This window comes from Lytechinus pictus, chromosome 5, assembly GCF_037042905.1.
Source record: "Lytechinus pictus isolate F3 Inbred chromosome 5, Lp3.0, whole genome shotgun sequence".
Lineage (NCBI taxonomy): Eukaryota > Metazoa > Echinodermata > Echinoidea > Temnopleuroida > Toxopneustidae > Lytechinus > Lytechinus pictus.
Window position 1 is genome coordinate 23,271,242 of NC_087249.1, and position 20,310 is coordinate 23,291,551.

Sequence of the window (20,310 nt, forward strand, 5' to 3'; positions counted from 1 at the left end):
TTTAATTCTCAAAGGGATGCATATTAATGAGTATGGCTTTTATTTCATCTATTAATCAATTTTGTCATCATTTTTTAATCATTAATCAAATGATTCATTATTTATTTATATATTTAATTTTATTTCATTTGTTCATCTACTTGTATTTCTTTTTTCTTTAATATTAGCTGAGATTTTTTTTATTTATTCATTTATTTATCATTATTATAATAACTACTATTATTGCTATTATCATTATCATTATATTCATTTATATATGTATATCACTGGCGGATCCAGGGGGGGGGGGCAAAGTTGGCCCGTGCCCCCCTTTTGAGAGGCACAATTAAAAAAATTTATGTAAAAATGCCATTAAAACAGAAGTGTGCTCCCCCCTTTTGAAAGCGAAGACCTATTTTTTTTTGTTTTGCTTGTCACAATCTTTTTGTGGAAGAAATGTCCTTATCTTATAACATATATTTTTTTTACATTTTTTATTTGGGGGGGATGGGGGTGTAATGATTGGTAATAATGTTTAAATAGTGCCAATACTCAAATTAATGTGGTGCAATCTTTAAGAGCAACCATAATCTTCTATTTGGATGATATTCTCAAATCACTCTACCAGTATTAGTTAGCAAACTTGGCCCATTTTAAAAAGATCCACAGTAGCTTAAAATCGGTATCAAATTGAGATTGATATAGACTTAGTGTAATTCACAGGTAGGAATTCAGCTCCATTACAAATGCTAATATTATGTGATCTATTGCAAAAAAAAAGGTCCAGGATGCCTAACACAAAGGTTTGAAATCAAATGCAAAACGACAATGACCAATGAGCATCAATATTCCATTTGCATCTTTGTCAACAGACCCACCATCAACCAATCAGAATCGCTAATTCAATAGAGTAATTGACAAAACTTACCTTTGTGATATTAGCAATGAATGTCTGTCTGGGTTCTTCACCATTTGCATCATAGACTGTAAACTCATCTCCAAAGTCACAGAAACAGTAGCTGTACAGACCGTACACATCAGCCATGATAAACTGAGACAGCAAAGAAGACCAAAGAGAGTCAAAACCCTGTGCCTGTCTGGAATTTTCCATAAGGTGAAACCAGCAGTATATGGACGAGTTTGATAACTTCCACTTTTTTTTTTTTACACATATACATGTACATGTATGCAAGTGTGGACACTCATTAGATGATGCTTGTATCGTACCCCTTTTCACTCATCATAAAACATCTGGATAGTTTTTCATTCTTAAAAGAACAATGCCATAACAATATTCTGTACACATATTCAAGAAGATGTTGTGATTCCATAGTTAGTGCACAGAAAAACCGGATGACTTCTTTTGCTTTCCAGATTAAGCATTCAATTTTCTTCTCTTCTATCACATACAGATATCATAAATACCTTTTCATGTATGCTTAGATAATGAGATTGATGAAACCTACAGCTTTGGACTATCAGGGAAAGGTAGGGCACCACATGGAAGGGCGAGGAATGGAGGGAGTAAAAGCAATCTGTGAATATGAGATTAATTCGATCACACCCGTAAATAGGGACTTAATTGTATTTAATACCAGGGGGCTCATTTTATAAAGCTGTTACGCATGATTTTACCATGACTGGTGACCCTTTCTTTTGCTAAATGGGATTCCCTGAATTTTTCGTGTTTCAACGTTGACAGAAGTGAATTCCTGTAAACCTAGTCAAACTTTGAAAACACCAAATTTTCCATTCAGATTGTTGGAAGCACGAACTACAATCTGCGATGATCAGATTTCAAGTGAGGCTAATGAGAATCAAACAGAATGAGAACGTCATTTAACACCCAAGAAAGGTCACCCTAACGCACAAACAGCTTGATGAAACCCCATCTTCGACTACTACTAAAACCACTTGCTACCTTAATCTGAGGAGTCTGAGCCCTACAGAACTCATTGATCTTCAGCTGCAGATTGAGCGTTGCTTCAGTAAGGACAACACACTGGAACTGCTTGAGGAAGTCAAGGTCTGAGTTGTCCGCCAATGTCTGTTGACTCAGCTTGATGCTCACATACGGGTTTAGCTCTGCAATGCGGCTGTAGCATGCTTCCGCCCTTGTTACAACGAAAATAAAGATATTCATATTAGTAAAACAACATGGCAAAGTCAGGTTGCATAGTGGGAAACTTGGTGCCTTGAATATTCGACTACCTTGTCTGAAGGAAAAAAACTACAATAAAAAACAAAGGTGGCATTCATGAGGGGCAATAATGGAACATCAGATACAAGCATTGAGTCTCATGGTTGTTTGCCTAAGCGACTCACATGTACAGAACTAGTAATGTCACTACGGTGGGTGCAATTTGTTGGAACCATCAACTACTAAACATTTCTTAAATGCAATATCGTACACAGATGCCCAATTAGCATCAATTTCCCCATTGACAATGACAAATGGTATACAGATTACATTTTCCTCGTTTTGGTAAAATGGGTTAAGAAAATAATGAAGTCTGACAATAAGGAAAAGTAACCTTTTCAGATTTGCTTTTATCAGAGTTCAAGTAGAATTAAAAAGGGTTATTTGAAATGATCATATTCAATGACAAAGTAAAAACTACTTGATGCATCAGTGAAGATTAATCTCAGCCTTGCTTTTCAAAACTGGGAACAAAGTGGAGTTTGTGCCTCTTGTTCTAACAATGATTTATGATTGATTTATTAAAAGGTTTCAGAGGTACAAGTAAGGTATCAATGAAAACTGAGGCATAGCTCTTGTATTTAAGTAAAACCAAATTGTTGGATATAATCATCGCTACATATCAAGCTTTTTATATTTGACAAACTGGTACCTTTTTCGATATGCACTGTATATGTGTGCTTTGGATTTAAAGACATATTACTGTTACCTGGTCTTGTTGGATTTAGCATCTTGTTCTCTGAGAAAGAACTGTGTCCCAAGGTCTTTCAGGCTGCATGATTTGTTATCGTTGATGGTCAAGGACTGGAATGAGAAATACAAAAATCAATTAGTGATTACGGGAAAAAATTGATATTAGGAGCGAAAAATATTGGCACAGGCTCATTATTATTTTGTTTGGCGTCTCATGTGTGCCCGAGAGGCTAAAATGAATTGAATCACTAGGCCTAGGACCCACTGGTCTCTCCTACTGAAATAACTGATTGGAGATGTGCAGGTGGACTGCAACTCTTACAGGTTTTAAGAATGTGTAGTGCAATGGATTCTTAGTGTCCATAGAAAGTGATTGTCTTCTTCAAAGAGCCACTGTCTAATGTCCCATGTCACATAATTCACTTGATCAAGCCATGTTGAGCATTGACATCATACCATCTCAGTAACATTTCAATACAAAGTCTACGGGATTAAAAAGCTATTAATGGTAAGAGGGACAGGGGCATAGTGCCTTCTCTTGTATAGATACAGTTCAGTCCTCTTCATATTGGAATCCATCCATATCACTGAGACAAAATAAACACACTTTTAATAGCAAGAATTATTTCATTCATTTGCATTTAATAGTAAGCAAATTAGGCTATTTTAATATTGGTAAATATAAGAATAATCTTTAGCCATAAAGGTGGGCAAAGCTTCTATAATTTGTTCTACTGCAAACCTTTACATTAAACTGTTGCTCCACTCTGATTTAAGTGGAGCTTAATTTATGTATTATTTTTTGGCTGGTATTTCCTTTGCAGCCAGTAAATATTTCTGATGAGCGTCTGTGCCAATACTTGAACATGTAGATACATTATCATGTAAACCACCAATTATTACAATTAAGCTTTATAATGAAAACCAGGGACAAGATGTTTAGTAGAAATTAAGAAAAGTATTCAAACATTTGACTGATCCTTACCTTTATACCTGCCAGGACAATGTTCTTAGCTGTATGGAAAGATAGAGCAAAAGACAGTTTGAGGGCAAGATGCATGAATAATCTTAATCAAATCAAGATGTGTAATGTTAAATACTGTGACCTGAATTACTACTGGAATGAAATTGAAAAAAAGTTTTCAAAAATGAACCTACAAACCGTTGACTATTAATAATAATTAATTTGTGTATGTATTTCATAGAAAAAGATGGAAACCTGAATATTTACCAATTTCTATGCCTATTCCACCAAGACCACTGAGGAAGACATTAGAATGTGCCATCTGCTTCATGGCACTGTCTCCAAGAACATAGCGCTGGCGGCTATTATAAAGGAAAGAGACAAAAAGGGGGAGCATCAAGTACTACATTAAAGAAAATTAAACTTAGCCTCCCACTTATAAGTCTTGTAAAAGTGACAATTTTATTATTTAATCTGATCAACAGAGGGCCACTAGGCCAGCATGATATAAAAAGTGAGAATATATGTATGCGACTCACTGACTTTAACAAAATGCTTCACTCACAGACCACATGTAGAGAAATGCAAGACTGGCTGTGATAAAGGCTTTGATTATGAATATAGTCAACCTTGCCCAAGTCAAACTTGCCTTGATCACATAATCTCCCAAATCAAAGGTCTTTCAATAGTAAATCTTCTCTTCATATTCTGTTGTACTCGACCCTTCATGAGTTGAAAATACATGTATGTATTTTAAACTTTGTCTTTCACTTTAACTTTGCAATAATTGATTATAACTGGATATTAGCAGAAGAAACAGAGTAGGATTAACAAACCTGTACAAGCTGTCATCTATGTCTTCATTAACAGGCATCTTGATATGCTTGGGTGCTGGCAGATTGCTGGGGGCAAGACTGTGTTTAGGTGAAGTTTCTTTCTGTACAAAGTAAAAATAAAATGAAATAACATCATTTTAGTTAACTGTGTAACAATTCTAGCATTTTTAAGCTATGCTTCATAAAATCATCTGCAAGCATATTTTATTCTTATTGCATTTAAAATTAAAGCCCCCTGTTATCAAAAAGTCTCCATAAATAAATCACTGGAGTTATATCAAAATGTAGTTAGCATTACAGACCCTCTTCATGGACTATGAGCGGAGTATGGTCCGTTATGGGGACGCTGATTAAAAATCAGAAATAAATGCCTTAATGCCATAACATTTTTATTGCAAATATAATACTTTGTTTTGTTTTTTCATGACAGCTCTGTGGATTTGGTCATCTTTTCATTGGAAATGAGAAAAACAAAAACTGACCAGACTAATGAGTATATCACCTGCCAGGTTTCCCACTTCCACAATTCATCTAATGTACAAGGTTATAATAATATTGCCTGCCAAACCAACACACTGGTTGATGGTGTCTGGTAATATTAGGATAATCTTTTTTCCTACTTTCTCTTGATCTAGTAGGTAAATGCTTGATTTAATCAGGCCATGCTGCAGTTATACATCAAATGAAGGCCAACTTCATTTCCTTGAACTAGTTTAATACAAAAACAGAGGAAAGGACAAGTTGTGTAATTGATTTCTGAATTTCAACCATAAAAGGGCTTCAAATATAAAACAAAATAATACAAATTTTGAGAGCTCTGGTTGATTAAAAAACAACTAGACAGGTTAACTAAAATGCAGATCATGAAATAATGAGATTTCATGTTTTCTCATAATGATATTAATAAAAGCTTTTTTTCTTTGGAATGTGTGTTGCAAAGAATCAACAAAGACAGATGTCACAAAATTGGTAAAATTAGAGTTTTAGGGTTTGATGAGATTGAGGGAGAACTTCAATATATGTTTAAAATAATGGGTACCAACATAGATTTTGCAATGACATAACACCATCCCTGCCTTTCAAATGTATCTCTAGCAGGATTGTATTGTGATGGTGAATATACAAATCATGTTTGTTTCCAGATCAAGTGTTTCCCTACCATATAGTTGGTAAAACTGACAATGCCATAAATCTTTTTTTTCCATTTGATTTTTTTTTCTTCTTCCATTTGTTTTTATCACTCTCTCATCTTTATTCTTTTTATCTCTTTCCTTCCTTTTTTATATATTTCTTTCCTTATATTTAGATTTTAATTTTTAGTATTTCCCTTGGCCTTGCATGCCTTAGGCTTAGGCAGCCTTTACTTAGTTTTAATTTTCCTCTGCTCTTCCACTATTTGTTCTTTTTTCTTCTTCTTCCTCCTTTTCTTCATTTTATATTCTTCTTTTTTCTTCTTCTTCCTCCTTTTCTTCATTTTATATTCTTCTCCACATTCGTTCCTTTTCATTTTCATATTCTCCTTCTTCGTATATATTCTTCTATGACAATCCTCATTTTCAGACCGCGGCCGCGACCAACCCGCGCCCAGCGTCCTTTTTAATCCCCACACGAAATGAAACGAACGGGACCAGACCTAAAATTGCAATACATAAGTCGACATTCATTATAATATGCAGGCCCATTAGACCTACTTACGACTTCTGAACTGAACTACACTAGAATAACACAAAACATCAGAATGCATAGATAATAACAGTAAAACATTAATCCAACTATTTCATCTAAACTTGCAACTTACACTTATTACAGATTCGGGGATTTCCGACACGGGGAAGGGTATCCAATAATAGTCTTTGAACAAGACAATACTAATAAAACACAGAACAAATGTTATGTTATACCGCAATTGTTTCTTCATTTTTGGAGCACTAGCCATAGAGTCTATCTAAAATATGTTATAGGTTCTACACATAGAATTATAGAACTGACGAAAAGAACACTTACCATCCTCAGAGCTATTAATAAATGATACAAAGCATATAACCTCGTTCCTGGATGAGTGGATACAAAGTAGGCCCTACTTCACCGTCGCTGCAGAGACGGGCACATCACATCATTTTCTGCGCCAATATTCGAGCTAAGGGTAGTTAGCTGAGCTGAGACGATAATCTTGAGCGAAGATCCCTATTTGGCAGGGGCGGAAATCTCTCCCAAAAGGTAGGGGGACAATGGGCTGGACAAATTGACAAGCAAAGAAAGAAAGAAAAAAAAGGTTATCACCCCAAATATGCAAGGTCATTTCGACTAAAATAAATTTGACAAGCAAAAAAAAAAGTAAAGTCATCCCAAAAGTAAGGTCATCTCGTCCAAAATACATTTCGATTTTTAATGAAGTATTTCTTTTCATCACAAAATACCAAAAATAGTATGGGGGCATTTGATATTGTGTCCCCCTACTATTTTGAGTAGGGGAGGGGGGGGGGGACGCGTCCCCCTGGGCAGTGGCGGACCGTGACCCGAGGAGACAAAGCATTGGAGGGGCACTGTATTGTAAGTGAACAATGCTGCGCCCCTCCAATGCTTTGTCTCCTCTGGGTCACGGTCCGCCACTGCCCTAGTCCAGATTGGACCTTGTTGTTTGGAAGTGCTTTTTCCCAAAGCTAACATAGAGGGCACATGTCTCCCAATCTCTAATCAGCGCCAATCCACTTATCTTCCCTCCCCAACAAGGTCCAGTACAAAACTTTGCTGTACCAGAAAAGCTAGGCATCAATCAAACAAGTTACACGGTAGGGGGTCAGGTGCCCTAGTCTCACACACCAAACAAGACACATTTTTACCCAAAACAACTTCACCTCTAACAGGGTGAAAAATGCAAAGTTGTGGGGTTTTTTTACACTGTAAACATAAGGCTCCGTGTTCATGCACTTAAAAAATATCTATTCAGCGCCTTCCTCTCTCGCCAAATGATTCCACCCATGAACCAAGTATCAAAGTTTGAATAAGTAGACTACACCAGTCACAAGGAGGCAACAGCTGGTAAACATCTCTGGCTCAGGCAGCATCAACAGATCCTGGCCCCCACCCCCATCGTGGTCAATGGGCAGTGGAGGGTCAGGGGAAACCAGACCAGTGGCCTACAGGTACGACTAGTCTCTTGTACCAAACTTTTGCCTCCACTCAAATACAAGTTTACCCCAAAGGACGATGAAAATACACAGATGTGACCGATGTTCTACAGAATAGACATATACCACCATGATAATTTGATATTCACATTTTGTTCTATTGAAATGTTTTTTCTCTTACCCAATGATTTCATCCGTGGAATAAGAATTACAGTTTATAAGACTAGACTACGAAAACCAGGACCATGTTGCTTCCATGAAATGACCTCCTGACCTCCATGATAAGGGGCAGTCAGTGGTTTTTGTATATGGAGCTATATATAGCTCCATGGTTTGGAGATGGTTTGATATGCATGTGTTTGCAGTGTATTCCATACTATGGACATCCATGTCCATACTATGGACATCCATGTCCATACTGTGGACATCCATGTCCATACCCAGCTAATATAATAACATTCATGAAAGATCCTAGAAATGCTTTCAAAATAAATTTTTAAGAACATTTGTATAACATTAATGAAACAATATTCCCCTGATGTTAAACATGAAATAAACGTTAATATTATGATGCCAAGCAGATATATTTTCCTAAATGTTACATAGATCTTTACCCCGTTAGTTGATGAAAAAAAATGATATTTTTCTAACGTTTTTATAATGTTACATAATTAATGTGAATATTTTTTTTTCAAACGTTCGATGTTATGACTATGATGATGATAAAAAAGTCATGAATGTTTGTTATCAAAATATTTCGACAAAACAAAAAATGTTATGATTTTCTTAAATATAGTAGATACATGATAATTTTGCTGTTTTTGCCATATTGAATTAACATTTTGATAGGAACACAATAACATTTTATTGACATCTACATGTACTGGATGTAAAAATAGCATTTTGAAAATGTTGTTAGAATACTTGAAATGAAATGATCGATATGAAATATGGTTTAACAACATCTCAACAAAGCATTCTTGAAAAATGTTTTCAAGTGTTTTCCAAAATGTTAACTTTAAAAAATATATTAGAAACATCCTGATAATTTTAACATAAATTGTTGAGAAACAAAACAGATATACAATTTTATAATGTTATATACATGTACGTACATTGGATGTGATAATAAATGTTATGAAACTATATGTTTATGTATCATTTTGACTTAACGTTCTTGAAAAAAAAAATTCCTAATATTTTTCAAAAGCGTTAATTAAATGTATCATTAACATGTTTTTCAATGTTTTATGATGATATGAATATAATTTTTTCAGAAACTTGATAATACTACTAACATTTTTGTAAGGTTATACATTTGATGTAAAATAAACATTTTAAAATGTTGTAAGAATATTATGACAATAACATCAACCGTTCAACAAAACATTTTTGAAATATAATTTCCAAAAATATTTTAAAATGTATTAGAAACATCCTTATTTTTAGTAGTATAATTTTAACATTTTTTTGTATTTTGCTGACATTTTGATAAAGTTATTGGGATCTATGATTTTTAACTCATCCGGCCCGAAGGACTAGATGAGCTTATGCCGTGGCGTGGCGTCCGCGTTTCAAAATGCTTCTTCTTCGCTATTTCTAGTCCGGAATCAATTCTGTTTGCTTTATATGATAGCACTAGGTAGGGGATTCAAAACTTCTTCATAGAATTTTGAAACTCATTAAATATGCTAATTTATGCGCATTTTTAAAAATTCACAAAAAATGCTTCTTCTTAATTAGTTGACCGATTTTGAATTGTTTGCTTCCATCTGGTAGAGCTTCATGAAGGTCACCAAACTTCTACACAAAATTTTGAAATTTGGCCGGAGTAGAAAATTATTTATGCTAACTTATGCGAAATTCATAAATCACAGAAAATGCCTCTTCTTTATTTGTTGACTGAATTTCAAAATGCTGCCCGCTTCGTCATTTCAAGTCTGATTTTAATTCTGTTTGCTTTTGATATGATAGCATTAGGTGGGGGATTCAAACCTTCTACACAGAATTTTGAAACTCATTAAATATGCTAATTTATGCGCATTTTTCAAAATTCACAAAAAAATGCTTCTCCTTCGTTATTTGTTGACCTATTTCGGCTTCCTTTTGGTAGCACTTCATGAGGTTCACCAAATTTCTACACAGAATTTTGAAATTTTGAGTAGGAAAAATTTTATGCTAATTTATGCGAAATTTATTCATAAATCAACAGGAAATGCGTCTTCTTATTTGTTGACCGATTTTGATTTTTTTTTCCATCTGGTAGATCTGCATGAGGTTCACCAAACCTGTACATCATTTGTTGATCAATTTTAATTTTCTTTGCCTTATATGATCGCTTTAGGTGGTGATACAAAATTTCAACACAGAATTTTGAAACTCATGAAATATGCTAAGTTATTTATATATTTTCAACTAAAAAAAATAACTTATTTATTTGTTGATTATTTTTGTTCCGTCTGAGAGCTACATGAGGTTCACCAAGGTTCTACACAGAGTTTAGAAATGTTGACTAGAAAATTATTCATGCTAATTTATATAAAATTTATTCATATAGATCACAAAAAAGCTTCTATGTAATTTCTTCATCAATTTCAATTCTATATCCTCAATTTATGTCACCAATATAATTCACTACAGTGACGTCAACTGGGATGAAATTAAAATTGTGTTAAATATCGTTGCGAGATGCTGGATGAGCTCCACATCATTGATGTGCTAGTTTTAAAAGGTTGTAATACTAGTATCATATCAATGACATCAAACGTTCTTAGAATGTCAGAACTGAAACTGCTTTATAGTATTTTCAAAAAAGAGAGAAAATATTGTTTTAATACATATTTATGATATAACATCATCTGATCATTTAAGAAATAAATTCATTTTACTATCATCGTTTTTATAATGTTATACATTATGTGAAAAAAATAATGTTGGTAGAATATGACAATAACATAAAACATCATTCTCGAAATGTCATGATTATGATTATGCTTCTCAAATATTTTAACAAAACTTATTTTTAGAAATGCTTTTCCAATGTTTAAAAAATGAATCAGAAACATCCTAATTTTGTCATTTTTATGATATTATTTTTAAAGGACAAGTCCACCCCAGAAAATTTTTGATTTTTATAAATAGCGAAAAACTCTAACAAGCACAACGGTGAAAATTTCATCAAAATCTGAAGTAAAATGAGAAAGTTACGAAGTTTCCATTATTTTTCACAAAACAGTTATATGCACGACTCGGACATGCAAATGAGAGTGTTGATGTCCCTCATTCACCATTTTTGTATGATATTGTTTGAATTATAAAATGTATTTCAATTTTTACAGATTTGACAATAAGGACTGAATTGATCGAACCATAAATTGTTAAAACAAAGGTAATACCACATGTTCAGGGAGGAACAAAACTTTGTTTCACAGGACAACAGGGATATAATTGGAATATTCAATATTTCATATAATAAAATACAAAAGAAATAGTGAGTGATGTCATCAGTCCCCTCATTTGCATACCTGTCCAAGATGTGAATATAACTGTTTTGTGAAAATTATAAAGCGAGACTTAAAAATGTCATAACTTTCTGATTTTGATTTAATTTTTCAGTATTATTCTTGTTGGATTTTTTCTCTTTTTATTCAAATCAACTTTTTATGGGGTGGACTTGTCCTTTAAGAAACGAATAATTATCATGCCATGGGTGTGACAATAACAAACTTTCCCACAAAATTATGATAATATATATTTTTTTTTAATAACTAAACATTTTTGAAAAAAAGGTTTTCTAATGTTTTCCTGAAGTACTAATGAATTGTACAACAAACATTCATATTTTGATGTTTTTATGATATCATAATTTTAAGAAACAAAATAACATTTTACTATAATATCTCTATAATTACGGTAAATAGATATAAAAAATACTATCTTAAAACTTTGGTAAAATTTAATGATAATGGCATTAAAGGTTCTATAAAAGTTATGAAAATATGTTCTCAAAATGTTTTAATTAAACATTCTTGAAAAATGTTTTTTTCTTTTGTTTTCCCAAAATGTTGAAAAAAAATATTGAACTCATTTTTTTAATCGTTTTTATAATATAATTTTGATATGAACGGGGCAGCAACAGGAGGGCACCAGGCCCGACAGATGAATCATGATGATGCAAAACTATACTTTTGATCATTTCAGACATGTCTTATACTTCATAGACATCACCATTATTGTTATAAAAATTGCAATGCACGTTCCGCCTTCATCTGGTGTTTACAAATGCGAAATGATGTTGATATTTTTTTCGAGTTATACCATATTTTTAACTTGTATTTAAGTGTAACAAAGCTTGCGTGCGCTTGCGAAATCTCTTCTATCCAATGAACGGCCTTATACCTCTCAAATCTTAAAGGTCAAGTCCACCCCAGAAAAAGGTTGATTTGAATAAATAGAGAACTCAAACATGAATAACGCTGAAAACTTAATCAAAATCGGATGTAAAATAAGAAAGTTATGACATTTTAAAGTTTCGCTTATTTTTCACAAAACAGTTCTATGCTCAACTCAGTAATATGCAAATGAGAGAGTCGATGATGTCACTCACTCACTATTTCTTTTGCTTTTTATTGTTTGAATAATACAATACAAATTTCAATTTTTACGAATTCGACAATTAGGATCCCCTTGCTTGAACCACAATATGTTAAAATAATGGAAGTTCAGGGAGGAATGAGACTTTGTTTCACATGACAATGACGATAAAAAAAAAATTCATATTTCATATAATGAAATACAAAAGAAATAGTGAGTGGATGATGTCATCGGTCCCCTCATTTGCATGCCGACCAGGATGTGCATATAACTGTTTTGAAAAATTAAGCGAAACTTTAAAATGTTATAACTTTCTTATTTTACATCCGATTTTGATGAAATTTTCAGTGTTATGTTTGTTTGATTTTTCTCTTTCTATTCCAATCAGCTTTTTGTTGGGGTGGACTTGTCCTTTAAATTATAAGGCCAAATCTACTGAAAATAATAAAATAATTTTAGAATAATTTTGATTGGCGCATATTCTATTTTTGTGAGCGCTGCTAAAAACCAAACAACAACATCTTGACTTTAACAGTAAAAATAGTAATTGTGACGATGGTACAACGTTGGAATGTAGTTTGTTCCTGGGTTGTTCGAACAATTACGTTATGCCAACGTTGGCATGGTTGGGAAACATTCAACGTTGGGAAAACGTTTGGCCATCTGGACATATTCATTAGCCAGAGAATGACCAAAATTTCAGCTTATATATACGTGACTATGTTAAAAGTTTCACACAAGTATGGAGCCTGATTAACATATCATTAATTCATTAAATAGATCATTCATAGGTGAAATTTTAAGGTATATATAGAGAAAAATTGTTATTAAATGTATTCTGCCAGGTATCGGAGAGTCGTCTCATATATAGGAATCAATGGCAGGTTTCAGTGGATAGGTGTAGAGAATGATAGGTTTAAGATAAGGATAGGATTAGAATATGATAAACTATTTTATGGGATAAAGTTGTAGAGATGAACTTCACCTTGAAAGCACATTAAAATTTTGAAAACAGCACTTGTTACATTAGTAAGATACCATTGCAACATTTTCTCAACATTTTTAGAATACTAAACATTAACAATTATATTTTCAATTTTTTTTTAACTGTTACTGTTAGATATACTTGCTAACTTAATATACAATTGTCCATCAAATTGAATAGCTCAAGGAAGGATGAAGTTTATCAAATTTGAACACAATTGGTACTTGCCGGAATTTTCATAATTTTCAATTTCTTGATAAAAAACCCATTTGATTTGGTCAAGTCCATCCCAACAAAAACTTGATTTGAATAAAAAGAGAAAAATCCAACAAGCATGCATAACACTGAAAATTTCATCAAAATCGGATGTGAAATAAGAAGTTATGACATTTTAAAGTTTCACTTCATTTCACAAAACAGTTACATGCCGCACATCTCGGTTGGTATGCAAATGAGGGAACTGATGACATCACTCACTCACTATTTCTATTATATTCTATTATATGAAATATTTTGATTTTCTCGTCATTGTCATGTGAAATGAAGTTTCATTCCTCCCCCAGCTGAACACGTGGAATTCCATTATTTGAACATTTTGTGGTTCAGGCATGCAAGGAGGTCCTAATTGTCAATTTCGTAAAAAAATGAAATATTATATAATTCAAACAATAAAAAACAAAAGAAATAGTGAGTGAGTGACATCATCAACTCTCTCATTTGGATGTAACTGACTCGTTCATATAACTATTTTGTGAAAAATAAGCGAAACTTTTAAATGTCATAACTTTCTTATTTTACATCCGATTTTGATAAAATTTTCAGCATTGTGCTTGTCTGATTTTTCTCTATTGATTCTAATCATTTTTTTTCTGAGGTGGACTTGACCTTTAATTTCCATTTTATTTTCATTCATTTTGCAAAAAAAATTAGTCTAATTAGACCAAATGGTAAATGGACTAAATGGCTATTGGCCAACTGGTCATTAGACGGAATGACATTAAACTAAATTAAAGTAGACCATGTGGTGAGAGGACGAACTGATGGTAGGTCAAATAGACAGTTTGCAAATGGACGAATTAGCATTAGTCGAATTGTAAATATCCCGCATAGGAACTCAGTACCCAATTTTGGAGTAACAAACTCATCAATACATTTAATTGAAACAACTTAGCTCCATGCATGTATGTATTGCATTACACTGACTGCCCCTTATCATGGAGGTCAGGAGGTCATTTCATGGAAGCAACAGGGTCCTGGTTTTCATAGTCTAGTCTTATAAACTGTAATACTTATTCCACGGATGAAATCATTGGGTAAGAGAAAAAACATTTCAATAGAATAAAATGTGAATATCAAATTATCATGGTGCTATATGTCTATTCTGTAGAACATCGGTCACATCTGTGTATTTTTCATCGTCCTTGGGGGTAAACTTGTATTTGAGTGGAGGCAAAAGTTTGGTACAAGAGACTAGTCGTACCTGTAGACCACTGGTCTGGTTTCCCCTGACCCTCCACTGCCCATTGACCACGATGGGGGTGGGGGTCAGGATCTGTTGATGCTGCCTGAGCCAGAGATGTTTACCAGCTGTTGCCTCCTTGTGACTGGTGTAGTCTACTTATTCAAACTTTGATACTTGGTTCATGGGTGGAATCATTTGGCGAGAGAGGAAGGCGCTGAATAGATATTTTTTAAGTGCATGAACACGGAGCCTTATGTTTACAGTGTAAAAAAACCCCACAACTTTGCATTTTTCACCCTGTTTGAGGTGAAGTTGTTTTGGGTAAAAATGTGTCTTGTTTGGTGTGTGAGACTAGGGCACCTGACCCCCTACCGTGTAACTTGTTTGATTGATGCCTAGCTTTTCTGGTACAGCAAAGTTTTGTACTGGACCTTGTTGGGGAGGGAAAATGAGTAGATTGGCGCTGATTAGAGATTGGGAGACATGTGCCCTCTATGTTAGCTTTGGGAAAAAGCACTTCCAAACAACAAGGTCCAATCTGGACTACCACTGCCCCTGGGATTTCCGCCCATGCTATTTGGACACAAAGGCACTTTCAAGGGATGGTCCGGGCTGAAAATTTTTATATCTAAATGAAAAGAGTAAAATTCACAGAGCAAAATGCTAAAAATATCATCAAAATCGGATAATAAATGACGAAGTTATTGACTTTTAAATTTTATCAACATTTGTGAAAACAGTATATGCACATCGTCATGAATATTCATTAGTGGGCTAACGATGTCACATCCCCACTTTCCTTTTATTTATTACATGAAATCATAAAAATGTTTCATTTTTTTCATACATGTGTAAATGATGTGTCCTCATTATGGTGAAATAAGTTGCGGCAATAAATAACTAATGCAAATCAGTTGTCAATCCAATTGTTTTAGTTCTTGGTAGAATTTTTTTTGATAAATCCAATTTCATATAATAAAATACAAAAGAACAAGTGGGGATATGACATCATCAGCCCACCTAATGAATATTCATAAAGACATGCCAAGAACTGTTTCACCAGAAAAATGCAAATCTTTAAAATTCAATAACTTCGTTATTTGTTATCCGATTTTGATCAAATTTTCAGCATTTTGCTTTGTGAATTTTACTCTATTCTTGAGATATTTTTTAATCTCCAGCCTTGACCATCCCTTTCATCGACCCACATGGATATTCAAAGTCCCAGACAACCACATTCCGGAGAAGAAAGATACCCATAAATAGGACAATGAACAATTTTTGCGGTTTCTATAACTGGGGCCACGGGTACGTAACAGTTTTAAAGTGTGTGTGTGTGGGGGGGGGGGGGGGGGGCTGACCGTTGCAAAAAAAAGTCAGATTTTCATTTAGATTACGTTTTTGTAGATGGTTTTAGATTTTAGAAAAAAAAAGTGGGTACACCAAGGGGCCACATTTCTCGGCCCCGTTTAGAGGACTTTTGTTGTTTTGTCAGTTTCAAAAGGGGCAAGTATTTTGGATATGCTTTGTAGTAATGAAATAGGGCGGTAATTAGCAATTTGGCAAGGGTCTTCTTTTTTGTATATGGGGATTATTTTTGCAAGTTTGAGTTGATCCGGGAAAATTCCCTTTAAGAGAAATACATTGAAAATATGTACAAGGGGAGAAGCCACAAAATGAATAATTTGTTTTTAGTAAATATACACTGATACCATCATGGCCACAAGATTTAGTCGATTTCAAGGATCGGACGATTTCTAAAATTTCATGAAGATTAGTAGGATTAAAAAATAAAGAATGTTCGGCATTTTTATGTATGTAGAAAAGTTGTTGGTATTAGTCACAATGCTAGTTGCAAGGTTAGGACCAACATTCGCGAAAAAAGAATTAAATGCTTCAGCAATTTCGGAAGGGTTTTTCGTTGTGTGTCCGTTTAGAAGGAAATCAACATTGTTAAGATCATGCGTTTTCTTACCTAACATTTCGTTTACTGTGTGCCATAATGTTTTATTATTATCTTTATTGTTTTCAATTTTGTTCGAAAAGTACGATTTGCGTGCCAACGGATTATTGACGTTAATTTATGACGATATTTTTTGTATTTGTTTTTATGTTCTTGAGTAGGTGATTTTAGTGATATTTTATATAATCTATTACGAGTGAGTATTGATTTAATTATGCCTTGAGTGATCCATGGTTGTTTATTCTTCTTTTTACTTAGTTTAATTCTTATCAGAGGTACATTCACTAGCGTACCTACGGGAGAGGCAGAGGGGGCAGACTGCCTCCCCTGACGAGTCACAACCCATGCAAGGGACATATCCCTGCCCCCCCTGACGAGTCTTGAAGACCTTTTTTTTTTTTTTTTTTTTTTGCTTATCAAATTTTTTGGCGGACGAATTTGCCCCCCTGTGGAAAATCCTAGGTACGCCACTGGGTACATTTTTATCATAGTAATTAATAAGTTTATTTAAAAATACATCATATGATTTATTAACATTGTCTTCTCTATAGACATCTTCCCAACTCTCTGCACTCAAATCAGTTTTAAAAGTTTCTATGTTACGTTTAGTCTCTTTTCGTCGGGTAATATTTTCTATATTTTGTTGTTTTTGTAAATGTCTATTATCTTTACAAATTGCGAATATGGGTAAATGGTCTGAAATGTCGTAGTAAATTATTCCATTGTTATTGTCATTATTTAATAGACCTACATTGGAAAATATATTATCAATGATTGTGTGTGTTGTACTTGTTATCTGCGTTGGTCTGTTAATGAGAGATTTAAATGAAAATGATGAAGACAAGTTAATAAACTGTTGGCCCAGCAGTGGAGTATGAGGCATAGATATATCTATATTGAAATCGCCCATGAGATAAGTATCCTTGTTTTCGTGTGATATACATTCGAGACAAGATTCCAATTTATCCATAAATATGTTGGCGATGTTATTTGGTGGTCTATAGATTACGCCGACTATCTTATTTTTATTTTTGTCATCAATAATTTCTATGAATAAGGATTCTATACCTTGGAGTTGAATATCATGTCTTATTTTAAAATTTAGATAATTGTGAATATAAAAAGCGACACCTCCTCCAGTTCCACGATTACGATGTTTAAATGTATAATTGTCAATGTTGAAAATGGATGGGGTGGTTGAGTGTAACCATGTTTCTGACATTGCGATTACAGAAAAGGGAAAAGTATTCAATAGAAAAAAACTCACTGAAAGTATCAAAGTTCTTTTGCAAGCTTCTAATGTTTATATGCATAAAGCTAACTTAAAAAAGGTGGATTGGTTTGTCATTTCGGGTAGTATTAAAAACTGAATTAAATTCGTTGGCAGTATAGTATCTACACTGGGGTGTAAATACTGCATTATCCAATACGTCATCCAGGTTCATAAAGGGTATAAACTTAGGTTTGCAATACGGTGTTGAAAGCTTGGAGTGAAAGGTGTGTGCAGGTGCAAGTGAGGGTGTATGTACATAATGTAAGAGTGTGTCCGATCATGAGCGCGTACATGTGACGAACAGACTCCGGGCTTTTAGTGAAAAATAAGGGCCGGGGGGGGGGGGGGAGGGATCACCCGGGATTTGATAAACCTTGTATATTGAGCAAGGGTATAGTGAATTAAATCATAGGTCTATGTAGATAGATTTTGTATAATAAAAGAATGTAAATTCTAAGCAGACGTAATACGGTGGATATCCTCATTAGCATAATGAACCTGTTCCATACAATAAACGGATCGTAACTGCAAAGAATAAAATTTACATATGGACAAGTGGACTATAGAAAGTCAAATTGCAAACAACGATGATATGCTAAGAATCACATTTGAAAAGGTATTTGCGACACGATAGGTTCATATGTTCAGGTTGTTAACCTGTTCTGTAAATTACGGCGATTAAAAAAAAAAAAAAAAAATGTAGGCAGCTGACCAACAAAGCATATGGAGTAGATGTGATTTAACATTGTTGTAAATTGTAATCTGACTTTCTATTGTAAATGTCCCTATAGTTGGAACCACAATGTATGGTCATTAACAACTGTTTAACAAACATGACAAAAGGTGAGTGATAAATGCAAACATACTAAGTATGCAGGCAATTAATACAGGCAGCTTTGTACATTTAGAGAGCAAAGGCATAGATGTCATCAAAACATCCGAAAAGGCTCTTATTTACATAATGTCTGTTAGATTACTGCGTCAGTAATGAATTTAAAGGGTTTGGAATTGTAAGAGTATTCAAAAGGAGGCTTGCATAATGGCTTGAATAGAGCTTCACACAATAAGGTCCTGAGTACAAGCTGACGTGAAGTGAGAGCTAATCACTAAGAACATGGGTCGTGATACTTGATTAAAAAGAGAAGGGTGCATGCAAGTTCAAGTAAAGCTGTATGATTATCAAATTCACTAACTCGGGCACATTAAAATTGAAGTAAACCCCTGTGGTAGAAACGAAACAGCAGTTTTCCTTAAAAAAACAGCAACAACCATACAAAAAATGACAGGAAATAAGGCATGAAAAGTGACTATTGCAGAATATTGTTTGATAATAATAATAATAATAAAAGATAATTAAGGGGGTGTATTATGTGCTTTAATTGTGAAGTTTGGGATTATTGATGTTACGCATTATAGCAACAGATTAATTTCGGAACTCATGTAATGGAATTTACAAATATATATATATATATATATATATATATATATATATATATATATATATTATCAATTGGTTTCAAATAAAATCAAAATTTAGTAATGTGCAGGCCAACAATTCCTAAAGAAAAAAAAAACATAACAGTCAAAAGGAAGGCACTATTTTATCAGTGGCAAAGTCTTATTTAAAGGCATACTTCAACAAGTTTTTTAATGTAATATAAAACCGTAGTACTTGTCTGTTGAAACTTTTGTTCATGACTATACTAAAATGATAAAGATAAACTGTCTAAGTATGTCAATATTACTCTCTATATATCTACCAAATTTGAGCAATTCTGAGGAAATTGGTTTTAAAAGAGGTATTCCGCTGACAGTAAACATTAAAAAAATATGATTAAAATGAATATGTAATGAGGTTTTCATCTCGGTTTAAAAACTGAAACGATTCTAAAATCTTTAGAATTAATCAAATTTTTAAGCATATTCAAATTTGACTCTATATTTTCCATACATCGATATAATCTTTAGGCGAAAATTGCGAAGAATTATTTAAAAATGTTGATCAAAGGGGCAGCCAATATGAATTCGAATATACAAGCAGAATACAGTCTAATAAACAGATTATATAGATATGAAAATTCCTACAAGTTTAGTAGACATCTGTGGCATAGACTTCTAAATATGAGGAATTAACAGGAAACTTAAATCTTCTAAAACTGGCTACATAAAAATTGTATTTATTAAGTCGTGAAACTCACATCTGTTGAAATATCGCAAAGTAAGCGAATCAGAAC

General features: G+C 33.5%; 1 protein-coding gene across 2 annotated transcripts in view; it reads right to left on the reverse strand.

Annotated features, from left to right (window-relative positions):
- The window catches only part of LOC129262248 (ubiquitin-like modifier-activating enzyme 6), a 31,061-nt gene extending 24,298 nt beyond the window's left edge, over nt 1-6,763 (reverse strand). Inside the window, exons 1-7 of one of the 2 annotated variants that reach the window (XM_064100060.1) lie at nt 6,677-6,763; nt 4,673-4,773; nt 4,104-4,198; nt 3,858-3,886; nt 2,889-2,983; nt 1,901-2,093; nt 908-1,030 (exon numbers count right to left, since the gene is read on the reverse strand). In XM_064100060.1, coding sequence (XP_063956130.1) covers nt 908-1,030; nt 1,901-2,093; nt 2,889-2,983; nt 3,858-3,886; nt 4,104-4,198; nt 4,673-4,773; nt 6,677-6,679 — 639 coding nt within the window. In that variant the 5' untranslated portion in view covers nt 6,680-6,763. Of the gene's footprint in view, nt 1-907; nt 1,031-1,900; nt 2,094-2,888; nt 2,984-3,857; nt 3,887-4,103; nt 4,199-4,672; nt 4,774-6,470; nt 6,526-6,676 lie in introns of those variants that run through there. The other variant, XM_054900335.2, reaches the window with a different exon arrangement.
- Nucleotides 6,764-20,310: the final 13,547 nt, after the last annotated feature.